Source organism: Delphinus delphis, chromosome 6, assembly GCF_949987515.2.
Source record: "Delphinus delphis chromosome 6, mDelDel1.2, whole genome shotgun sequence".
In the NCBI taxonomy this organism is placed as follows: domain Eukaryota; kingdom Metazoa; phylum Chordata; class Mammalia; order Artiodactyla; family Delphinidae; genus Delphinus; species Delphinus delphis.
Genome location: NC_082688.1, coordinates 11,999,135 through 12,022,985, shown reverse-complemented (window position 1 = coordinate 12,022,985; position 23,851 = coordinate 11,999,135). Strand labels below are relative to the sequence as shown.

The 23,851-nt window shown below is 45.9% G+C and overlaps 1 protein-coding gene and 2 long non-coding RNA genes across 6 annotated transcripts in view; 2 read left to right on the top strand and 1 right to left on the bottom strand.

Moving 5' to 3' along the window:
* The first annotated feature begins 2,247 nt into the window (after window positions 1–2,247).
* Window positions 2,248–9,607, top strand: LOC132427086 (uncharacterized). The gene is made up of 3 exons (XR_009519803.1): window positions 2,248–7,283; window positions 8,172–8,272; window positions 9,124–9,607. It is a non-coding gene; the product is annotated as an uncharacterized lncRNA (long non-coding RNA).
* A 591-nt stretch (window positions 9,608–10,198) lies between these two features.
* STRBP (spermatid perinuclear RNA binding protein) overlaps window positions 10,199–23,851 on the bottom strand; it is a 137,623-nt gene continuing 123,970 nt past the window's right edge. For 2 of the 4 annotated variants that reach the window (XM_060014180.1, XM_060014181.1), the window contains exons 16-18: window positions 22,427–22,550; window positions 18,121–18,165; window positions 14,622–15,610 (exon numbers count right to left, since the gene is read on the bottom strand). In XM_060014180.1, coding sequence (XP_059870163.1) covers window positions 15,534–15,610; window positions 18,121–18,165; window positions 22,427–22,550 — 246 coding nt within the window. In that variant the 3' untranslated portion in view covers window positions 14,622–15,533. Of the gene's footprint in view, window positions 10,246–11,262; window positions 11,413–12,108; window positions 12,243–14,621; window positions 15,611–18,120; window positions 18,166–22,426; window positions 22,551–23,851 lie in introns of those variants that run through there. The other 2 variants (XM_060014183.1, XM_060014182.1) reach the window with 2 other exon arrangements.
* Window positions 12,330–14,173, top strand: LOC132427087 (uncharacterized). Its single transcript, XR_009519804.1, has 3 exons — window positions 12,330–12,496; window positions 13,789–13,879; window positions 14,049–14,173. It is a non-coding gene; the product is annotated as an uncharacterized lncRNA (long non-coding RNA).

Below are 23,851 nucleotides of genomic sequence, written 5' to 3'. Positions count from 1 at the left end.
TGGGGAAAATGCAACATGTCAGGGCATTACAGACAAGCTGCAGCAGCCAGACAAGAGGGTCAGTCTACGGCAGAGTCCAACACAGTCAGTGCGCAGGAGCCGCAGTGTGGGCGCTGCCTGTGGGAGTCGGGGTGCAGAGTCCCTTTGGGTGAAGGCCAGGCGTCTCTGGGTGAGGCACTGGTGACAGTCCACACGTGCAGGCTGCTGCTTCAACCACGCCGCAGGTTGAAAGTTCGGAGTCCTACGTGTAATCACTGCCCCGGAGAGGGAGGACAGTCCAGGGTGGTCGCGTTCTCCAATGTTTTTTTTTTAACATAATACACAACATGACGTTATTGCCAGGGACTCTGCACTGTAATTATACTATGTACACTTGTGTATCCAGAAAAAACAGTAAATAGATACAGATAGGTATTTTAAATAGACTTCTTAAAAACTACCTTGGCCATCACCAGACCAGAGAGAGAGCAAGCTGTATATAGCCAGGAGTCCGATGTCACGTGTGTAACTGTGCAGGAAACTGGGAAAGGTTTTCTACCCACAACTAAACGCAGCCTTCTCCTTGCCTCCTGAACCCCCATCCTGGGGCCAAGGAAGGGCTACGACTGAGCAGGACCCCTTCCTCCTTTGTGAGGGAAGCCCCTTCTTGAACAGCTCAGGGCTTCAGGTCTAGACTGGCTGCCTCCTGTCTCCTTCCCAGACAGTGAGTTCTGCTCGGAATGGGTGAGAAGCGAGTCTCAGAGGCCGCTCTCCGGGAATCCTACGCGGCAGGGAGACCCGGGTGCCTGCACTGTGGGGCTTAACAGGCAGAGCCGGGCCCCAGGCCAGCCCCTTCCCTGGTCCTCCTGCCTCACTGTCCCTGGAAGTGCCCTGGCCCTGATTAGGGCTCCCTCAGGAGACCTGCCTTTTCCTGAAGGTGTGACTGGGCCCCAGCCAGCCACTTAGACCAGAGGTTCAGCACAACAGGCCAAGATGGTCCCTAGTCAGAGGCCTGAGTTGACAGATACTTTGGGGAAAAGAGGATCCACACTGCTAAGAGCTGAAGTAAATGAAGTCTGCCCAACGCAGGTGGCTCATGACTCATTAGAAGACATCAAGAAGGACAGAAGCAGAGGAGGTGTCCCACCTTGACCAAGCATTCCCTTTGCCGCCTCAAGCCCCTGGGAAAGGAAGTCCGTGTGGAGGCTGGCGACAGCTCACAAGACACGCAGAGCCACCCTTGATTCCCGGGAGATGCGGAAAGTAAGGCCCCTGGTCAGGAGCCCTGAGGATGCCTGTTGTCTGAGAAGCCACCACAGTAAGTGAACGAGGGGACAAGCGGTACTCAGTGTCCCCTCTGCAAAGTAGGGGTGCAGTGTGAACCCCACCTGACCGCACAGGGCTGGCCTGAGCAGGAGACACTGCCATGGTCAGGGAAAGGGACGCATCAAACACCAGCACTGCCAGCCTGGCAGGTGAGAGAAGAGGTGTTTCAGGAATCTGACTAAACCCCACACCATGCCTCGTGTGGGCCATCATCACAGCCTGGGCGTCAGGGCCGCAGCCGAGGGAGCCACTGGGGGGAAGAGTCGAGGAGGCTCACAGAGCGGCACGGACACGTCAAGGAAAGGAAAGGAGCGCCAGCTTAACCGCAGCTTAAGCCCGTCACGCCGGCGGAAGGGAGTGGGGGAAGAGGCTGGGCACAGAAGGTGCTGCTTCCTTGATTAGGAACTACAAGTGGAGAAGACAGTCCTCTTAGCTATCTAAACTCCTACCCTTATCCATGGTTCATCTTCACGAACAAAAATTTTAAGAAGTCTTCCCAGAACAGCAGAAATATCTAGGTTAGAATCAAAAAAAGAACTTTCAGACCATCATCTGTTTCCCCAAGCAGGAAAGTGAGACAGATGGCATCTAGCTTATGGCCGTGGGCCAGGATGGCGCAGGGGCCAGGCTTGAGCTCCACGAGGGTCTAGGGTGCCCCAGACACAAGCCTCCCTGTGAGGCCAGAGCCGCAGCACAGGCTGAGCTGCCCGACGAAAGACCACAGCTGGCGGCACATCTGGCTGGGCCAGGCTTGCCTCTGTCTTTGCCGTTCCAGGACCCCAGAAACACCTCTGGAAGACCCGGGCTGTGCCCCTTAGAGATGGGAAGTTACGTGCCTGCTGCCATGCTGAGAGCACCGCCCCCGGAGCCTGAGGAGCCCCACGGCAGCAGCCCGCGTGCCCTGGAGCCGTGGCTTCTCCGCGACTCTTCCTTCCACGACCCTCTCCCGACCTCAGCAACGACCAGCCCAGCCGTGCCCTCACTCAGAGCAGGCAGCAGCAGTGCCCTCAGGCAGCCCACCACCCACCTGCCTGAGGCCCTGCCCACGTCTGCCCAACGGCTCAGGGCAGCACCAAAGCCCTCACCTGCTGGCTCAGTCCCCAGGAGATCCACAGCCACACGAAGCTGGTCCACGGTGCGGCGCTGCCAGAGCCGTGCGGGGAGGCCCCCCGGGGTCAGCACCGCCACAGGCCCCCGCCGTGGGGCCTCGGGCAAGCGCCTTCCCTCCTCGAGCTGCCCCTGATCCTCACCCACTCTTACGGGCCCGTGTGGGTTTCAAGGAAACGGCATCTGCGCAGCCTCTTCACGGGCTCGTGAAGCCAGCACCCTCCAGGCTTCTGTCCACGTCAAGGGAGCACGCTGGCAGCTCGTGCCCCTGGAACCTCACCTCACGGTGCTCAGTCAACAGAAGCTCCCTTCACCTGTCTAGAAACATCTCTGAGGGGAAATGCTGTGGAGAGTAGAAAGCACTATAGAGAGTCTCTTCCTCGCCCCAACTACACGGAGCACCTTGGGGCCGGCGCCGCGTCCGACCTGCAGCCTCCCCCAGCCCGACCTCAGTCCTGGCCTAGAGCGTCGGGATGCACCTGCGCAGCACCTGCTCCGGCCTGGGCATCTTGCCCCGGTCTACAGGCACCAGCTCCATTCTGAAGTGAGGGGAAGCCCATCCCTAGCATTTTTCACCCTCATACACCAAGGCCCCAATCCAAAATTAGACATGAGACAGAAGAAGCCCGAAGGCAGCGGACCATGTCAAGCTCTGCCGTGTCAAAAACTGTGCCACTCACTGGCCCCCTACAGCCGGCGGCCAGAAAAGCTACTCAACTTGGGGGTCGCTCCTTCCCACTCGGGTACCAACAGTAACCAGACTCTGGGCAAAAGAGACCAGATTAAACTGAAAGATACTACTTGTAACCACAGACGTGGTCTTCCCCAACCAGAGGATCTTTCCAAAGTGCATCTGTGATCACTTCACCTTCCTGAGCACAACCTCCCACAGGCTCCCCAGCGCCCTTTATTCACAGGCTGGGCCCCAGCCGTCCTCCTCTCCGGAGCTGCCTCCCTCCCTCCCTCCGGCTCTCCGGGTTCACCCTCAGCCTTCTCTCCCTGAGCCCCGTTCTGTATTTCGCTCTGCAGCACCCGCTGCCCCGAAAGGGCCCACCTCTCACTCAAAATCTGAGGTCCTTCTGGGCAAGAGCTGCACACCTAACAGATGCGCAGGAAGCCTTCGTGGGAAGGTAGATGGGTCCAGGCAGCAGACGGGAGGAAGCTTCCAGTCATGATTGAGCCAGAGGGTGAGTAACCGCCACAGTCCAAGGCAGGGATTGGCGAAGTGTGGCCTGCAGCCACGCCTGTCTGTCTACCTTCTGCCTCTGGCTGCGTGGGTGCTGCTGGAACGGCAGAGCTCAGCAGCTGTGACAGAGCGAATGGGCCACAAGCCTGGAAGAGTTACTCCCTGGACCTTTCCAGAAAGTTTGTCGACACCAGGCCTAAGGCAGCGTTCCCATCAATTTCCACACGGTGACACGCAAAAAGGTGATTTTTCTGTGGCCCACTGGGCTAAACAAACAAGGCCACTTGTAGTTAGAGACACCTGGTCACCCCAAAGGCCGATGCAATCAGTGTCTCAGTGAACCCTAACCTTTCAGAGCTCTGACCTAAAGGCTCAAAACCACCACCGCCTTTTTAGCCCCCGTCCCCAACAGAGGTATAGAAACACAAGTGCAGAAACCTACCCCGACTCCTCCTCGGGTCTCCCTGCCCACCTGTGCAGAACGAGCCAGCGGTGGCAGGACAGACACAAAACTGAGGCCCAAAGCAAATTCTCTAGTAATCTTACAATTGCGCCTTTTTCCCTTCCCTGTAGCACTCTGTGGAGCAAGTGTGTACCTTCCCCCGGCTAAAGACCCTGCTCCACAAATGCTGAATCCAATGAACTCCAGCCCTTGCCCAGGTAAAGAAGCCAAAACATTACTTTTTTTAAAAGCAGAAGCCTCTGTACCAACGAATATCCAGTACCTGCCACTCCCTTTGACTGGCAAACTCAGCAGAGCAGAAATGCAGGGAAAGGGTAAGATTCTGACTGACCGGCCCATAAACCTCTCTGTCCTTTGCCAAAGGAGACGCTTCCTAGAGAGCACACGAAGGGGGCTCAGAGCCCCCGCACCCACGAGAAAGTCAGGCCCACCGAATCCCCGCTTCCTGGCCAATGGAGATGGCCCTTGCTACACTGCAACGCCTCTCCCCGCCACCACCCCCCTTTCCTGTCTTGGTCCCAGGCACCTACTGAACAGTGGCCCCCAGTTCCCTGGCTGCACGTGGGGTTCCTGTGGTTCCCTGGCCCCATAACCACCTGCTGGGCCCAGGCAAGGAGCCTGGACTATGAAGAGATGCCATTCCTGCCTCTGACGCCCTCAGCCAGCCTCCTTCATCCGGGCATCTGCAACAGCTTCTGACTCCTTCCTTCGGTCCTTCCCCATCCAGCTGTCCAAACCGATCCTCCAGAATTCTCTCACCGTTCTGGAAGATGGTAAGCCCTCCAAGGCCTTTCACGAAGTGGCCCCGAACTACACATGCCATCTGCTACTTCACCCTCCTAACCATCCCAGTTCCCAGGTTCCCATTAACAAGCGCCTCCATGCTGTCCTGAGAAGCTGTGCCTTTCTGCGCACACCAGACGCCCCTCCTTGAGACCTCCCAGCCAGCTGGATGCCAGGCTCTGCGGAAGCCATGGCCACATCTGCTGGAGCCCCTCTCACTCTCTAAGTCACGCAGCTCTTAAGTCTCTTCACAGGCCTGGCTCTGCTCCTGGACTGAGTGGGAGCCCTTCTCCCAAGCACAGAAGATGGCTCTTGTTCTGCTCAAGGCCCCGAGCAGTCCCCTCCCGCTTCCTGGGCTCCTTCTTGGTCAGGGGTTTCACCTTCTAAGCTGAAAATCCTGACGTTTTCCTCAAGTGCTCCTCCCCCAGCACAGCCTGGTTAGTAGTAGGAGGTGACAGTGAATGTTTCCAATAAATCCATGTGCCCAAGAGGGGAGAAGCGGTCTTGACAGTGTCACCAACCACATCAGCATTCTGTGCAAACTGACACCCCATAGAAGACCTTCCTCTGCAGTATGCAAACAGCTGGCTTCCTGCCTAAGCACTCCTGGTAACATGCGGCCCACTTCTCACCACACCTCATGGGAGGCACACTTTAGCTCAAACTGCCCAACTGGCTTTACCGTAACTATCTTTCCCCTTCTAGAACCACATACGACAAGTAAATACAACCCTTTAAAACAGCTGATGGAGGGCTTCCCTGGTGGCACAGTGGTTGAGAGTCCGCCTGCCGATGCAGGGGACACGGGTTCGTGCCCCGGTCTGGGAAGATCTCACATGCCGCGGAGCGGCTGGGCCCGTGAGCCATGGCCGCTGAGCCTGCACGTCCGGAGCCTGTGCTCCGCAACGGGAGAGGCCACAGCAGTGAGAGGCCCGCGTACCGCAAAAAAAAAAAAACAAAAAAACCCCCAAAAGAACAGCTGATGGAAAGGTCCATGATCTCTCCAGGTCTGTCCTTCAGCAGCCTTAACCTATCCCATCTTGAGGTGCTTTCAGCTTTCCTGAGTTCCTCAGGTGCCACCTTCCAGATGATGTGGAAGGAGTGATCCCCTCCAGGATGATGGCCACCATACCTCCCATAATACAGCCTCCAACCTTGCCTGAAGGACGTCAGAGAGCTGAGCATCTTCTGAGACCGTCTACATCGTGGAAGGGCCCAGTGAGACCCTGGCACCAGCGCTCTGGGAAGGCAACTGTGAGGGCGACCCCTTTAGTTGGAGCACACAAGGAAGGCCTAGCCAGAATCATGACAGCTGACAACCAAAACGTGGATGAAGCTCAGCGGAAACAGCACATCCCTTCCCTCCATACAACGCCTGGGGATCTCTCCGATGGCAGTTACTGGTTTGCATTTTATTACAGGGTTCAGTTACAGCACAAAAAGATGGTCTGTGGAAACAGACCCAACTGTGCAGCTGGCAAAGAAAACAACAAACAGGCCACCTGGCCCAAGGCTGGCCAGTCGGTAACCTTGCCCAGGAGCCAGGTTAGCGGGAGAAGGATGAGCCCGAAGTCTGGTTTCTTTTTTCCCACGGGGGGAGGGGAAGAAGAGGGGGGTCAGGGGGAGAGAGGTGGCTTTCTGCGTGTTTTGTCTCAAACCACACAGGACACATCCCAGAAGTCTGGAAGAAAGGTAAGTAGAACGAATGCCTCGTGAAGAGGAGAGGAAACTTGCCAGACAGTTTTAGGAAACAGGATAGCAGCAGCCTAGACTGTCAACACCAACCAGCAGTGGTGAGCACAGCGCCAGCAGGAGGGGTGGGCTCAGCCACGGACTAGCTGTGTAATTTTGGGCAAATCATCTTGTCTAAGCCTCTATTTCCTCATCTGTAAAAGGAGAAAATTTCTAGATCCCACAGTTGTGGAGGAGCTCAAATCTCATCCCTAAGAAAGGGCTTCTGTTAACTCTAAAAACAGGAGAAATGCCATTTCTCCTGTGTGATTAAAAACTCACTTATCAGGAGCCACAGTGTTTTACCACAAATAAGCTGGTGGTTTGCAGAGGCCTCTTGGCTTCAATTTTCTTGTCTGTGCGGTGGTAACAACCACCCCTGTGCTGCAGCTTCTCTGAGTGGGACCATCAGGGCAGGGAACACAGTCACGGCCCGGAGAGAGCTCTGCTGGCACGCTACACACGCAGGTGCCATGCCCTCCGCAAGCCGCGGCTCAAGAACTCCTACAACCTGGGTTTACAAGAGGTTCCTTCTTCCTGTTCCGCCCCAGGATTCTGGCAGGTGGCTCAGAAAAACGGCAACTGCCAAGGCTGGTGGTGACGTGGGTTAGGGAAGAAGATCTTTCCCTGAAGAGGATTCTGCATCCACCTCCACGGCCACCTAACCCTAAGCAGAGACCCAGCCAGCCCCAGTCTGCCGAGGAGCTGGTGAGGGGACCCCAGCCTTCCGTGAAGCCGAGTCCAGGGGACACTCCTGGCAAGCAGAACAGGCCACTGCAATCTGCCCCTCACCCCCATCTCTGCGCAGCACTTGCCCAGGGCCATCTCTCTGCACTCACACCCCAACCCTGGGCCACCCCTCTTCCTTTGACCCAATGAGCCCAGCCTCACCAGCTCTCCTTCAGAGTTTGGCTCAAATCTTTTAAGACATCCCCATCGCCAATCTCAGGCCAGATAGCGTGTACTCAGAAAGCATTAGCTAAATGAAAACGCACACCTCAATTTCTCATTGATATTCAAACAGAAAAACAAGCTTCAAATGCAAAAGCTTCCTCTGTTTATACAGCCACACCTCAGCCCTCCAGTCTATCTTTCCAGTTTGTTAATCTTTTCCAACGGCTCTAAAAGAAAACAGCCCTATTTTAGGCCAGGATATCTGGTCTAAAATGACCTCAAGCCAAAGCCTAGATTCTAGCACGGGAGCCTGGGATTGGTTTGAGTCGGTGAGCTCCAAAGATCCTGCGACAGTGAGGCCCCTGGCTTGTGTTCAGGCCCTTTTTAGGCTCCATTCGGCCTTGCCTCACTGCCCACACACCACCTTCCTGTCCCCCGATGTGCTTCCTCACCTTCTTTCCAGACTTCTAATCCATAGCTGGTACAGCAGAAAGAGGCTCTGGCACTGGACAGAGCTGGAGTTCATTCTTGACTCTAGCACTTAACTCTGAGCCTCAGTTTTTTCATCTGTAAAATAAGAATAATACCACCTTCAAAAAGGCTGAGAAATAAGAAAAATGTCCAAGTGCCTGGCACGCACAAGGTACCAATTTTAGCATCTTTCTTCCCGCTCTCCTTTCTTCCATCCACTGCTGCCCACAGCCCAAAATGACCTAAACTGAAGGCCACTGTTAGCTACCTGGGACATTCAGCTGACATGTGAATGCAGAGACTGTTCTTCCAAACCACACAAAAGGATCAAGGTAGGAGAAACTGCGACAAAGCAGAGAGAGACTAGGCTCCTAGGCAGCGCAAAGAGAATGCCCTCACTGCAGCAGGCTAATCCCGTTACCTCCTGGGGGCTGTAAGCAGCAAAAAGATGACTCAGGACCGCATCTCCAGCTAGGATATGCTAATCTGACTCTTAAACTGCCTGGGCAGATGGTGGCAGTCTCCACACTACCCACCAGCAGAGACAGCATAGTTTGCAGAAATAGCAAAGTTCTGCCAAGAAAGACCCTAAGACCCTCCTTAGAAGGACCAGGTAATTAAGGTGTTAACAACTGACTGATCAAGGCAAAACAAACAAAAGAACCCTCGATCGTTACTGAGGCAAGAATTCCACCCAGGTGGCTACAGCTGAGGAATGGGGTCACGTCTGCCAGGACATCACTGACACACATATATCCTGGATTGAAGAAGCGCCTCTTGACTATAATGCAACTCTACCTTATTTGCCTTTAAAAGTAACACTCAGTCCTGTCTACACAGTTTTTATAACCTTAGAGCATCACAGAACTCGATCTGTATTCCCCACTCAGCTCACCTCTACCAGCAGAGAGGAATGCGGCCGCACACTTTTCTCCAGAGGTTCCGGAGGTCCACGTAGACACGTGCGAGCCAGAGACAGACAGGAAGATGCTCACCCTTTATTCAGACCAACCATCTCCTCATTTTTCTTTTTGCTGAAAAGCAACTTCCCAACTGTGTCCAGATAGATAAATGGGTATATGGACAGAGAGAGGGATGGATAGACAGGTATGTTTTTTCCTAAGATTAACAGGCAAGAGGGAGGCCTCGAGTGGTGTTAACTACAGATTTTTTTTTTCCCAAGGTGTTGCAGCAAACTAGAAGAGAGAAGCATCCAAGTCAACAGCCTTCTAAGCATGCCACCCGGTCTCCTCTTTCTTTTCTGTGATTTATAGTAACTTGCGTTCTACCTGCCAAATAAATGGTGAGCTCTGCATGTCAGATTCTGGGGCTAGCTGTAATCAAACACACACTCTTTTCTTACTAATGCACTGGCAGGAAACTTAGAATCAGCAGGTTGATAAGCTCAGCCCCTTTGAAGTTCCAAGCACACCTAAATCCCAAAGCAAGTATTACGAACCCCTGGCAACAGACTACCACACAGAAACATGAGCATCTTCGTCCAGCACGGATCTGCAGCAGCCTCCCACACCAGGTCTCATCCAGTGTTTGCTTTGTACCTCCCGACTGACCCGAAGTTGCTGGAGTCCTCTCCCAAAGCCTGGAGTATCCCAAACCTGCCAACACTAAAGAACCCACGCCGCTCCCCCCGCCCCCCAGCAGGCTTCTCCACTACAGGCCGGCACAGCGCAGCCTCCCGCACGAATTTTGTCACCTCAGCCAACCACAGTAAGAACGGTCAGCATTTACTGAGCACTTACTCTGTACCAGGTCCTATTCAAAGCACTCTGTGTATTAACTCAGAATCTAATTCCTAGGCCCCACAGGAATTTGCTGGAGGGAGAGAAATATACTCTGGCCCAGAGTCCCACATGGTTTCTAATCCCTATTTCTAGCTGTGCTATAAAGCTTACATAACCTAATTTGCATTATGCTGCTATTTTAAAAAAATCTCCAAAGATCACTGCTTCAAGCATCAATGGAAGCTGTTAGCTCTTACCTAAAATGATAATGTGGGAAAGGATATCTATTCTTACAACTAAGTCAACTTCAATTCTTGACTTAAAACAGACTTTCTGGAAGATGCTATTGGGAAAGGAAGGAACTTACATAAGAAGTACTAGCTCTGTGCTCTGTAAGTAACTGCTAGAGAGAAACACGTCAATATTGAACTCACCTCAGTGGTAGACAGCTTCCTGGCTCTGCAGGTTCACTTACCACCCATCTCCCTTCCCGGCCTCCTAGTAACACTGAGAAATCTCTGGTCAATGGATGGCATGGCCTCAGATGGTTTCAGAGTAGGAGTCTGAATACAACAGAACCTTTCTTGTTCTGGGTGACTTCAGAGGGACCACCCCCATCCCAGCACCACCAGGGAGGCACTGGCATACGCTGAATGGAAGTTGCAGGAAGACCACTCACAGAGCAGGCTGTCTTCAGCTTTAACTGCTCTCAATGTCCCTGATTTTTAGGGCTCTAGATTGCTAGAAATCTAACTGTTGGGGTTGGGGGAAAGGGGGCAGATCTCCTTAGTTCACTCCTGTAACTCACTACTGAAGATTTACCTCCAGTGCAGTTATTAATGAAACCCAAGAAACAGGGAAATGATAATGAATGATTGATTATAAGAGTAAAATTTCCCTCACTCGTCATCAAAAAATGTGGTCAGTGTTTAAACTAACCACTTTTGTTCTTTGCTACACTATAAAAACTAGTTTTAAAGGACTGGGCTCTTTGTTATTCATTTCATTCACTGCACTTATGTGGATAGAGGTCCATGAACATAAACCAGAGTTGGTTTCAGGCTCTCAAAACTGCCAGGGAAATTTAAAATGAGTGAATTTCCAAATGATGCCCATTTTCAGTGATGTCAGGGGGCCCATATTATTAAATAATTTATAAATAAACTATTAACTAAGTAAATTATCTTCTGACACTGCTAATGCATTATTTGGCTCCCAACCTAGGATATTTACAATAGGCCCAATTCCACCAACAAGGAGACTCTCCGACTTAAAAGGTTTCCACTGGGCGGAGCCTGTTTTGCTAGAGAAGAACCTGTCCCGTAAGGGGCACTTGGCTGTTTGATCAGGACTGGAATGTACTTGGTACTAGTCAACTAGACCTCACTCAGCCTTTTATAGATGCCGAAGCCACATTCAATGTACATACAGATTCTGTATGGGAAAAAAGTTGTTCCAGCAACCTTCAAAGTTAGCAATAAAAAGAAAACTACTACTTAGAGACAAATATAAAACATAAACTTCATTTTAATCAATCTATCTATCTATATATATATATATATCAAGTACAGCCTTAGCACAGAACATCTAACACATATGAAATGCATTTATGGAATGAATACACGTAAGGAAGAAGCAAATCCTTTTAAAAATACTTGGCCTAACCCTCACTTCTTTTAAATGAACTCCATGACGGTTGAATCAGGTGGGAAATAAATCATCTATCTAATCTGGAAAAGAAAGATGAATTGCCTTACATCTATTTGGTCTCTGCACACCAGGTATTTACCATTCTGAGTCTTGCCATAATTGATTCTGCAAATACTTAGCTTAACTCAGTCAATTTTATATTTTTCCATAGTTACCTTAATAGTTTGGTTTTTTTCATTTGCTATTGCTTTTTTTTTTTATGGCTTCTTGCTGCTGTTGTATTAGGGCATACAACAGAGATCAGAGATACTCATTTCTCAGAGAAGTCTCTCTCCTTGAGAAATTGGCACTTGGATCCTCAGCTTATGTAACAGCTACATATAAATGGGTCCTACCGGCACTGTTACCAATCTTGCTGCTTATGAAATTCCAGCACTTTTTGCCCTGACGTAAAAATCTTCTTAGGTGAACACTTCCCACCACCAAATTCTTTTATTTAAACAGGTAAGTGTGTGTAATTCGCATATACGTTATAAGTTTCTATACACATACACACACTTAACTCAAAAGTGAAATGTCTCTCAAAGAGAAATTATAAGGGTATTAAAAACAAAATGCTGAAAATAACTATTTCACATTTAGATCATTAAAAATGTTAAAGTAATGTGATGAGATAAGACCTAAGAGATCAAATACATCATATATGATTGTCATATATGCATGTTGTGTTCATCGATTTTTAATTTTCTCTTTAATCAGAAAATAAAAGCGCTTACCTTTGTATACTGAGACCACAGCTTACAGTCACTATATCTCAGCCTATTTTATACAAGTGATATGGCTACGAAGGTCCAAGGAGAACGAGAATAAAGTGAGATAAACGTGCTGAAAACTGCTTAAAAGTATTAACCTGAAATACACAGAGGATCCAACACCAGTTTTAAAAATACATTAACGAGGTATTCCCAGCTCTTCAATTAATAATGGTGAATGACTGATTCATGATTGTCAAACATTCACCCAAATTTTAAAAAAGAAGAAAAGGCTAATACCAGCAAAATCTATCAGTGGTTTGTTCCCCAGGTTAACAATTTGAGAGAGACTACAAACGACTCCAGGAGCCCTGGCTTCCCCGCACCATGCACTGCATCTAGTCAGCATGAGGTATGTTGGGAATCTATTGGACCAATTACCTTGCACAAGAGATGGGGTGCTCCCACAGCCTCAAGAAACATGGCTGCAGGCCACCTCCCTGGCTGGGTGCCAGCCCCCATGCAAAGAATATGGCTTCAAGGAGGACCCCTATCTCTGAGGAATTATAATAGCGCTAACTGACGCAGTCAGGAATGCAACTATTCAGTTTATGTGCTAAAAAAGTTTAAAAACTGTCAGAAGATAGCACAGCTCATACACTAATTCTAAGTTCTACATTGGTTTGTAGACTCCCCGACGAGAGACTAGGCTAGGAGGGGCTAAGTATACCCAGATATTGCTAGGTTTCCAAAGGAAAAGTTTTCAAACAGACACCGTGGCTCTGAATAAAGTATTGCTCTTCTTTAAAATGCTCATTCACTGCTTTCCAAAAGGAGGTGTCAGAGTGCTGTGTCTGAAAGCTGGAAAGCCTCAGGGGGTCACATTGCTCTTAAGACTAAGACATAGAAATTGCCATTTCAAGCCAGACAACCTGATGGTTCTAGAAGTCAGAGAAGAAATCTTGAGGGCCCAAGTGAATAATAAATGGTGCGACGCTCAGAGGCTGGCAATAGGGGCTGTCAATGAAAAAACCACCTACAGTGGAGAAAAGAGCAGAGAAGCAAAACTTTATGTTAATTTCACAGAATTTGGTGAAGCCAAAAGCTTCATTTATATTTCTCTGCTCTTTCAGCTGTAAGTGGAATTTTCATTACAAAATGAAGGGGTGGGAAGGGTAAAGGGGGTGGGGGTAGGGGGAGGACACTTAATTCATTACAAGATTTAAACAGTTGAACTTGCATGGTTACCACTTCTAACAAAGGACTGACAGCTCAATTATTTTAAGTAAAGCAGAGAAATGTAAAAGTTTGCAGCAACTGGGCAGGTTTACAACATGGTTAGTAACTTCCAACAAACAACAACAAAAAAAAAAAAAAAAAAAAAAAAAAAGACTTGGTAGAAACCATTTGAAATGACTGCCATCATGTTGGAAAACAGCACAGCTCCATTTTCACCATTATAGAAGGGTTGAGTTATGAAGCTGAGTCAGCTACTTCAAAAGAATTTTCTAAAGAGAAATCTCCAAAGAGATTCCAACTTGGAATGCAAATTTGACAATCAATTTCAAATAACAATACAGCTGCAGCTGCCAATTAATAGTATTCCAAAAACAAAGAGGACTGTTTGTAAATATTTAATTAATAAAAAATGGACACTACCAGCCATGCTTTTTCTTCTCAGTGATGGCTCTGTTTCATCCATAGGTCAGCAAAACGAATCAATGAAACATGAAAACTCCCAGCTGAGATGGGCCCTCTTGTGTACGTCTAGCCACTAATGCACAGGATGAGAATGGTAAGTTCACAGCTACTTCCAGCAAGTGATGAGGTTTTATTAAAGTATCACCCACCACTAATAAAGACAAAAGGTCAAGGAGCAGCAGTAACAAGCATGGTGTAAAAATTTTATTTCTGATAAGTAACACTAACATTTGTTTTAAACGATCTGTTTCATTCTCATTTAGCGGTCCCAAAGAAATCTGGTACATAAATTTGCCGTATTTTGTGAAGCCCATTCTCAGCGACGGGTACTGTTCAGCTCCAAAAACCAGAAATGAAGAAAGACGAGGAAAGCTAATTCATACTAAAAACAGACATTTTTAAGACACAGAACTTGTAAATATCAACATGGGACCACACTGTTGCCTTCATGGGGGCGAGTACCTTAATAAAACCATTACCTTCTAGTAACATCATAGGCTTCCAAACAAGGTGAGAATGCAAGTGGAAGACTTAGGTCTGCACCCTTTACAGAACAACACAATGTTACCAACTGATCATTTTTCACCAGCTTAATCAGGTGTCTTAAAAAATAAATGCTGACCCATGGCTGAAACCTGTCACTTTTCACAGCAGCACTCAACAAGAACTGGGACAATCGAAGAGCAAGTTTTTATGGGGACCCTGTTGCTGCTTTAGATTCTGATGTAATTGAAGAGGATAAGAGACCCTTCAAAGAATCCCAGAAAAATCGCTAATCTTCTCTCTGCATGAAAAAAGCCAGGGAGTGAACACAGTATCTTACAGAGTGAAGAAGGCCACAAGAACAAGAGAGGGTGATTGATCAATTAATTTATTATTTTTTAAAACTTGGAAATTCGGAAACTAAAATAATCACATTCCTCCTTCCCCATCTCTGGGTAGTGCCATCATTTTAATAAGCAATGCTCAGATAACAGAGTAAACCTTTATCATGGGGATGCCCTCGTACAGCAGGAGTACAAAGGGCTTACAAAGTAAATAGACTGTGGCTCAAACTAACAATCGCCTTTGCTTTGTTTTATCAGTTTGGTTACAAATGAATGGGTTTCTAGGGCTAAGTTATTATTAGTTTTCAATTCTTTATAATTTGATACCAAAACATATCAAAAATAATAAGCTAAAACAATATTCAAACCCATATTTTATTGGCTTTAATTACACACTTCAATATTTACAAAGTTAAAGTTTAAATGAAAAGTCTCTATTGTATTAAAAAAAAATAACTACAGCCCGAATTAACGTGCCCTGGGGCAAATACATATCAATCAGCTAAGCATCAGTGACTGCATCAGGAACCAGGCAGCACTCTGTGTTACAACAAAGCAGTTTATTTGTGATCAGTGTTTGAGACTCTATACATCCTTCACGAATTTAATTTTACATAATCTGATACTCCTCTTAAAACTTAAACTTTGAACTGCTAGACTTATTTCCCTAGAACAGAAGGGCTGGTATAAGTTATTTTCCGGAAATGAGGTACCGTTTCACAGAACTAGTTTCTTTTTGTTTGTTTGTTTTCAAGTTTTAGAGAACTAAATTTGCGTTTGTTAAAATCAAAAAGTAGGAAAGATGTTCTTTACAAATAATTTTGATCAAGTATGTGTTCAAAGAAAGCAGGATAAAAAGGCTTTTTCTCTAACATTCTGTATGTACTGTATTGTTCAATAGGAATTAGCTTCTGTCATTTGCTAAAAGAATGAGTAGTGGGGAACAGGATATGTTGGGAATTTCATAACGGGTAACAGAACCATTCTCTTGGGTAAACCTACAGAGAAAAGAAACGGAGAGGACTCCAAATAAGTTTAATAATCCAATAAAAATTTCAGGTTAAAAAAAAAAAAGAATCTTACAGTAATTATCATTAACCTTTTCCAGATTAGTCAGTCAACATGTACCATTATGGAAGAGGCCCACAAACTTTGAAGTTACTCTTAATATTTTCCACTCAAAATTAAGATGGCTACATCATAGGAAGAAGGATATTCAAAAAGGGATTTCATCTGAGTGAACTGTCATGAATTATAAAGCTCAAAAGCAATGCTATTGATTAATATTCTGAAGTGACTCTCAATTTGGCACATCACATATTACAGGAGAAACAGGGACGGTCAAGATTCACAGCACAGCTTTCTGTGCAGGCCTCAGATCCCCAGAAAGACAGTTCCAACTGGAGCCGTGACCAGGTGTTTACCTTGGCTACTGCCAATATTGGCATGGCAAATCTGGAAAGATTAATTACTTGCTTAATTTTGTAATTAATGAGTTCTTGTGGCCTCACAAACTTCTGCATACTCAAGCATGATTTGAAATCTGATCCTTATTTCTATTCTAATATTTAAGCTCTGGAGAAATCACAAAGCAGCAACAGCAGGTACTCGAGGGCACCAGATGATCAGAGGGAAGTTACCCCACATGCAACAGCTTTACAAAGGCCAAAAGACATATTTACCTTACAGCCAAAAGAAAGCATCGTTTTAGTAGGTTGGCATCACAGTAACATTTAAAAACCAAATCTTTTATGTGAAAAATGGGGGCATTACATTTCACCAGCTTTGGAAGTCAGTTATATGGCGCATGGGAGCCTTCTGAAGGGGGGCTCAGAGGCCGTGGGGTGAGAGCATAATGTTAGAGAGGGAAGAACAAGAGAGAAAAACTAAAAAGACAGGAAAAAACGTGAATGTGCCTTAGAGCCTAGATATACAAGTGTTTTAAAGAAAAAAATTAAGCTGTAGCAAACCTGTACGAAAGAACATGGGACTTACTATGTCTAAAAGAAAGACACGGACTTCAGGACCTGCCCTAGGAGGCAGACGCTTTGGCTCTCACACAAGACATATTACAATGAGTCTAGTGAGTCAAAATGTATTTGGATAAACTGACCAGACCTAATTCACAGGAAGGATGAGGTGGTCAGGGTATCCAGAAGTTGGCTGAATGGTAAAAGCAAATTGCCAAATCAAAAGGAGCTAGAGAGCCTGAATTCAGAAGGAACTCTAAGTGATAGCATATTCTTGGATGGGGAGGCCCTGGCCAATCCTGAATGTGTCAGTGGAGACATTCAGTTAAGGAAGAAACTCCAGACTCTGCTCTCAGCCTTAGAGGAAACTCACCCCAAACGTCTGAGCCTTCCAGCTTCTCCACATCTTTCCAGGATGTAAATTATCTATCTTAATGGGGAAAGCGGTCAAACTGTTCACTTTCTACTTATTTCTACAGCTAGGAAATCAGATGAAGCTTCAGTTTAGCAGTGTCTTAAAGACCCATAATTTTCATCCAAACAAAAATGGGAAAGCTGATGCATGAAGAGAAAAAGCATAATGGAAGGTCTGAGGCTCGTGTGGAGGACTAACGCCACAAGTAGCAACACAGTCCAGGGCCTTCTCTTCTGTGTGCACACACACCCAGCCTGGGGTCGCACTGCTGCACACACACGTGTGCACCCGCCCACTCTTACACTCACATGCATTCTCTCACATGTGTGCACACACACTCGCGCTCTTTTTTCTCTCAACGACAAACATCCTATAGATGGCCAACTCTATACCACACAGCACCCGAGTTAGGAAAAATGCCTAAGAGAGCATATCACTGACTCCAAACCTACTGCCTCCATTGCCACATAAACCTCATTCAAAAGTTATCCAAAGGGCCACTGAGGTTCATTTCCGCATCTGCCTTTGTTTTTTATTTTTGGAGGGAGAGGAGCTATTCCTATGATTTTCTCACTGTACTACACAGACCTTCTGCAGTAAGCACTTCAGTAACTGCTGCAGATACCCCCTCATCACCCTCTAGGACCTGTTCACTACACCTCTACAGAAAAATTCATGAAAAAGGATGACAGCTATGAATTTGAAGTGAGCACTTCCTATCTCTAACTCAAATCACCTAGAGTTCACAAACCAGAAACTTAAATGTAGCTCTATAACTGGCAGGCAGCCAAGCTAGAAACTGAGTATGGCCCTTCAGTAGCCTTTGAATGGAGTATAAGTTGGCTGTAAGAAGAACTACTTAAAATATTTAATTTCAATATGGTCAGAAACAGGCAATTAGAACAAGCAGTCCTTCAATCAGGCAAAGCAGAGAGAAGAGCAACTCCAACCAAACCAAGAACCACAAGGTTGTGGCATTTTCAACGGGAATTTAAGTTGGGTCACTAGAATAAGTAGGTCTGAGATCCTCCAATTCATTTAAAGAAACCCTAGATACAAACTGCGCTTTGGACTGCTGTGCAGAGTGGCTTAAGAGGAGAAATCAGTAAGACGGTGTACATACCATAGGCAGGGGCAGCTGTGCTGTAACCATATGGTGTTCCATAGCCTGGTGCAAAGAAGGAGAAAGCACATCAGTCCAGGAAAAAGGGCAGAGTCAGCGCCAGCCCGATTCACAAGGACCACCCGGCCCGGCGCCTTGGGCCCCAAGGGCTCCTTCCAGGTGCTGGCTCAACCAGAACCCTTCCCAGAATGGCCCGAGTCCACCGAGATTCCTCCATGCCTATGCAGAGTGGAAGCTTTTTACTACGCCTACCAAGCTCTCCTGACCTACCAGAATATCCTGTTTCTTTCTCACTACACTTACCACATTGTATTATAATTATCAACCCTTTGTCTGTGTTCCCCCCTAGAATGGCAGAGACTCAAGTCTTATACATCTTTGCAACACTTGAACCTAGCAGAATGTCTGGCATATAGTAACCACTCACACATTTAATTTGTTCAACAAAAGAATACTTAGAACCACTCAAGTTACCAATTTCTCACAGTTGGAAAATAGGAATTTCCAAGTCTTTTTTTCAGAAAGCAGTGACAGAGCAGGCTAAAGCCTCAACTGCCACTGAAGAGGGCGCACAGATCAGGCTGTGGGCTCGAGGGCAAGGTCCATGTCTTGTTGAAATCCGAATTCTGGGCCCCAGCACAGGGTCTCTCAGTAAATGTTGTTAAAATTGCCATTAGCATCTGGTGCCTATGAAGAAGGCTCATATTATCAATAAAGTACAAAGAACACAAAAGTTTTTGAACCATTTAGTTCTGGCACTAGTTTCTTATATGTCCTTAGATATGTAACCTCTGAGTTGCCACTTTCATCTATAAAATGGGAAACCCTCCAAGCTACTTTATAGTTTTAAAGGGATTAGAAATACTACGTTAATAGAAATGACAATCTTTAATCTTTCAGTAAAATGACTTTAAAACATATAACTACTAAATCACTTGGGTAAATCTCTAGGAAAAACTGGTTTCTAAAATAGAACAAGGGCACAAAATCTACATGGGCCCTTCACATTGTACCCAAAACAAATCAAGCTTTTTTACTTTACAGCCCTTTTTTCTATAATCATTTCTGCCGCTAGAATGATTTTTTTTTCCTTCTTCTCTAGCTGACCAACTGCAACTCATCCTTTAGGTATCTATCACCTCCTCTGTAAAGTCCCCCAGGCTTGCCGTTCACTTTGCCCACCCCATGTCACAGCTTGCATCATATCACACGGTACTTTCTCAAGTGTCTGTTCCTACCCCATGTGACCCCGAGCATTCACAGGGGCAGATGCTAAGTGTTGGTCATCTTTGAATGCTCAGATCTAAATCTCTTGTTTGAGATAAAACATTCAAATATATGTTGAATAAGTAAATTGCTTTTGGGGACTAACTGAAACATTTTCTTAGAGATAAAGTTTTTCACTTTTTAGTCTATACTTAAGTCATATAAAACTGCGGGTTGTACAACTTAGTCTTTAGTGCTCACTAAATCATATATTTCAAGAGGACACAAGGCAGCTGAAATAAGCAGTAGGAAATATACAGTAGGAAAAGTATCAGAAGCCAAAAAAAAAAAAAAAAAGATTAATGCTTAAAAAAGAAGGCTGTATATCAAATCTATTCCAGGAAAAGGTAGCTGGTTGGCTAAGGCTACAGTTTCAAACGTTTTACTAAAACCTCCTTAAAGAGATGAAACTATAACAACTAAGCTGGCCACTAATGAGGCCACTGGGGTTCTAATCCTGACTTCACATCTCACTAAGGTGACTCTGAATTGCACCTGCTATTTAACCTCTCTGAGCCTCAGTCTTCTGCAGAAACTGATGGCAGAGGAATGTAATTAAATAACATATGTAAAAATACTTACTACACTCCCTGCTGCACAAAATACACTCTGCAAATGGCATATAGCCTATTCATAATCCAAACTGACCTAATCTGAATCTTCTCTAGGCTATAAAAGAACTTCCTTTTTAAAAGCTTCAGAAGACAGGCCTTTCACAGAGGTCAGTGCAATGATGTAAGAGAGAAGCTACTACAGAGCAGAGAGGCAGACAGCAGGATTCCTCTCACAATCACTGCCACTAGCTGATGGCTGCTGACCCCTCGGGCGTGAGGGAAACGTCCCATGGCCCAGCAGCTGGACAAAACTGGACGAGCACGTCACCAAAGGCAAGAGAGTTCACCTCAGTAACCTGCCTACTACTGTTTAATGAAAGCTGCTTCCTTTAAATAAGACACGAAATGAGGCAAAAATAAATAAATAAATAAATTTCCATAGAAATAGTGAGATGCACAGAAAAATGTCTTAATTTCGGACACACAAAAAATACCAAACTGTAACCACCCTCTTACACTGTCTTTCAGCGCTCTCTGTCTCCTTCAATGGTGCCGCCATCCAACCTACTTCCTCCAGCATAAGATCCTGGGAGGGACCTGAAACCTCACTCTGTTTCGTTCTCCACATTCAATCCATCAATTCTGCTTCTGAAGTTCTTCCATCTGCTCACTTCATGACCCCCATCTACTTCCCTACACCCCCTGGAGATCCCTCCACGGCCTCTAGTCTAGTCTCTGAGCTTACAAAAACCTTCTACTTTGTCTTGGCATGCCGACTTCTATCCTTACAAGCCATTCTTCATGCTACAGAGAGTGATCTTTACAAATAAAGTCTGAAAGTCTTATCTCCTTACTCCTCTTAGAACCCTTCACGACGTCCCCCGTACTTAGGTGCTAAGACCAAAATCCAAACCACAGCCTCCAGGACAGGACTGAGCACCCACTTTAGCCCAAATTCCCCCCACCCCCTCCCCCTTCGCCCACACCCAGTGCTCTCCACACTACAGACATGTTGGCCTCCTCCTAATTCTTCAAATGAGCCAAGTTCCCTCCTACCAGCACCATAGGGTGCTGATGTGCTATTCCCTCTGTGTGAGGTGTTCTTCTGTCCCAATCTTCTCTGAGTTAACCCCTACTCATTCTTCAAAGCTCAGTTCAAGTGTCACATCTTCAGGGAAACCTTTGAGTCCCCGACAGACTAGACCAGGTTTCTCTGTCACGTTCCCTCACAGCATCGTGCCCCTCTCCTTCATCACAGCAACTCAGTCAGTCGTGAGTATTCCATTAGTATGTCTCACCTTTAGACCAAACACTGCAGGAGAACAAAATCCATGTCTGCTGTGTGTCAAAGCAGGCACACAATATTTGAATAAGAGTACACATTGTTTATATGACACATCTTTGAGCTATGCCCCTACTGGGATCAACTTCTAGAAGCTTAATTCCAAAGCCACATCATCCACAGAACTTCCCAAAAAGCCTATTCTAAGTCTTCCTTAGAAAAAAAAAAAAAAACCACAACCTAAGTGAACTTCTTAAGAGTGTTACGCAAAAAAATAATGACAGGATAAGACCCAATCTTTATGACCATTTCATCTTGATCAACAACTACTAGTGGTTTAGTTGTCAAGTTCAAAGTTCCATACTTGCAATATTACAGAGAATTTGATTTTCATGAGACAGAGGTACAGCTACTGCTGAGATGATACAAGGATCAGAAGAGAAGGCAAGCAGAGCGCATCTTTTCCCATCTTCCTCAAGCCATGTGGTGAAATGGAAAGAATATAAACTTTGGAATTAGAAACACCGACATTCAAATCTTTGCTCTGCTGTTTACAAGATGTCTCACACTGAGCTAGTTGCCTTACCTCCCTAAAACTTAGTTTCCTCACCCAGAAAAATGGAAAATATTTCTACTTGAGGAAACACTGTGAAGATTAAAAACAATTAAGTGAAATCATTTATATGAAAGTATCTAGCGTATACTCAGCTCTAGATAAGTAAGTTCCCCCTTTCCTCTTTTTGTACTTCTTTAGCCCCTGATGGTTCCCCAACATAGAGTTAAAGAAATGCTAACATCGCCAGGCTTCACCCCAATTAAGTAGCTCTTACCAGCCATTTTTCTCACCTGTGATACCCAATCTGTCATCTATGTCCCCACCGAATACACTCTGCTCAGGTATCCAAACTCCCAATCTGTGGAATATCTTTGAGCTCATATCTCATTGTCAAAATATGTCCCCTCAACCAAGCGCAATACTCCTCATCTGTCACCTCCCTCCAGAAAGCCTCTAGTCACTCAGCAGATTCCAGGAGAAAACCTGTAACATTCTGTAGATTCTCTTCTTTTGAAATTCGGTGCACACCCATCCTATACCCATATTATGTTTCCAGAAACCCTGTATAACACTGGAAAATAAAGGAGAGGCTGTTCTTGGAACTCTGGCCCAGAAAAGGAGGCAGATGTCTCCCAGGGTGCACTGTACCTGGAGCTATGTAGCCAGGAGCAGCTGTGGCCCCAACAAAAGCTCCCCTTGTTAGAGTTCCTCTTCCTCTGCCCCGAACAGCTTGGACTGCTGCGGACACAGCTGTATTCACAACACCCTTTGCCTGTTAAAAATAACACATTTCATTACTGAGAGAAATAAGATCATCTCATCAACTTTGTAATGTATAACCTCCATGAGAAACTTAAGCCTGTACATGAGATTAGTCGTCTATGACCTTGAACCTTCAGTTTATAATCTGTAAAATGAAAATGACATCTGTCTTACAGAGTTGTTCTGGAGAAGAGCTGGCACACAGAAGTATGCAAATAAATTCTTCCTTTCACTTGAGGGTTACCCAGAAAGAGTTCGTTTTCTGCACACAAATTTCAGCAGTCAAATTACATCCAAAGTCATTTTAGGCCTGACTAAAGCAATTACAGACACTTGATACCTAGGTTCAAAATTTACTGAATTCTCCCCCAGCAAACAAAAAAATAGCACAACAAACCACCTGGAGTTAGCTGTGAACCTGAATGGGGTTTAAAAAAAAAAAAAAAAAAGGAACTAAGACAGGAAGACCAAAGGTGTGGATGCCAGTTCCTGATGTAAGTAACTGAGACCTCAGGAAGGTCATGCAATTCTGTGTGTATGTGTGTGTGTGTGAATCACCTCTGAAGTCTCTTCTTGCCCTAAAATGCTATGGGACTCTGGTAAAGTCACATAATCTCTATGGGAGTCTCCCCAATAATTGCAAAATGACAATTATGATACCCATTTTGTTTTCCTTACTTCAGAGTAGAAAGAGCAACTGAGAAAATAGATACAAAGCTCTGAAAAGTAGAACAGATAAGGACAAAGAGTAACGGTACACAGGGCTGCTAGAACATTCTTTTCCAAAACTGAAAATTTAAGAAATAAGAAAATATCTAGTTTTAAATTACATATTATATTTACTTTTTAATATAAAGATGCTATAAAAACTCAAGCTCATAAAACTGCTAATACTCCCTGCTATAACCAAGCTGCAGGGAAGGAGGTGCAGAGCCTCAAAGGCATTGTACGATCAAGTCAACAGCATCTCAGACAGCTTAAATAGTCAGTGCATATACACATTTATCTCTCACTGAAAAAATCCTAGGATAGCCTCTGTAACTGGGTAGAAGACAGTTTCAAGGTCAAATGTATCGTGCACAGAGAACAGCCATTTTTTCCTTTTGGCTGAAAAAAATCCAACCAAAATAGACTGCTGCTTGGCTGTCAAGCACATTGAACACGTGAGTTCTATAGCTTTTAGTATGGAAAATTTCTAAAAATGAGTGAACTTCATGCGGGCATTTTTTTTTAAAACACAGCTTAGTCAAATGCAGTCAGAAAGTAGTAGTCTGGCAGCAGCAGAGTGACTCCACACAAAGCAAGCTCATG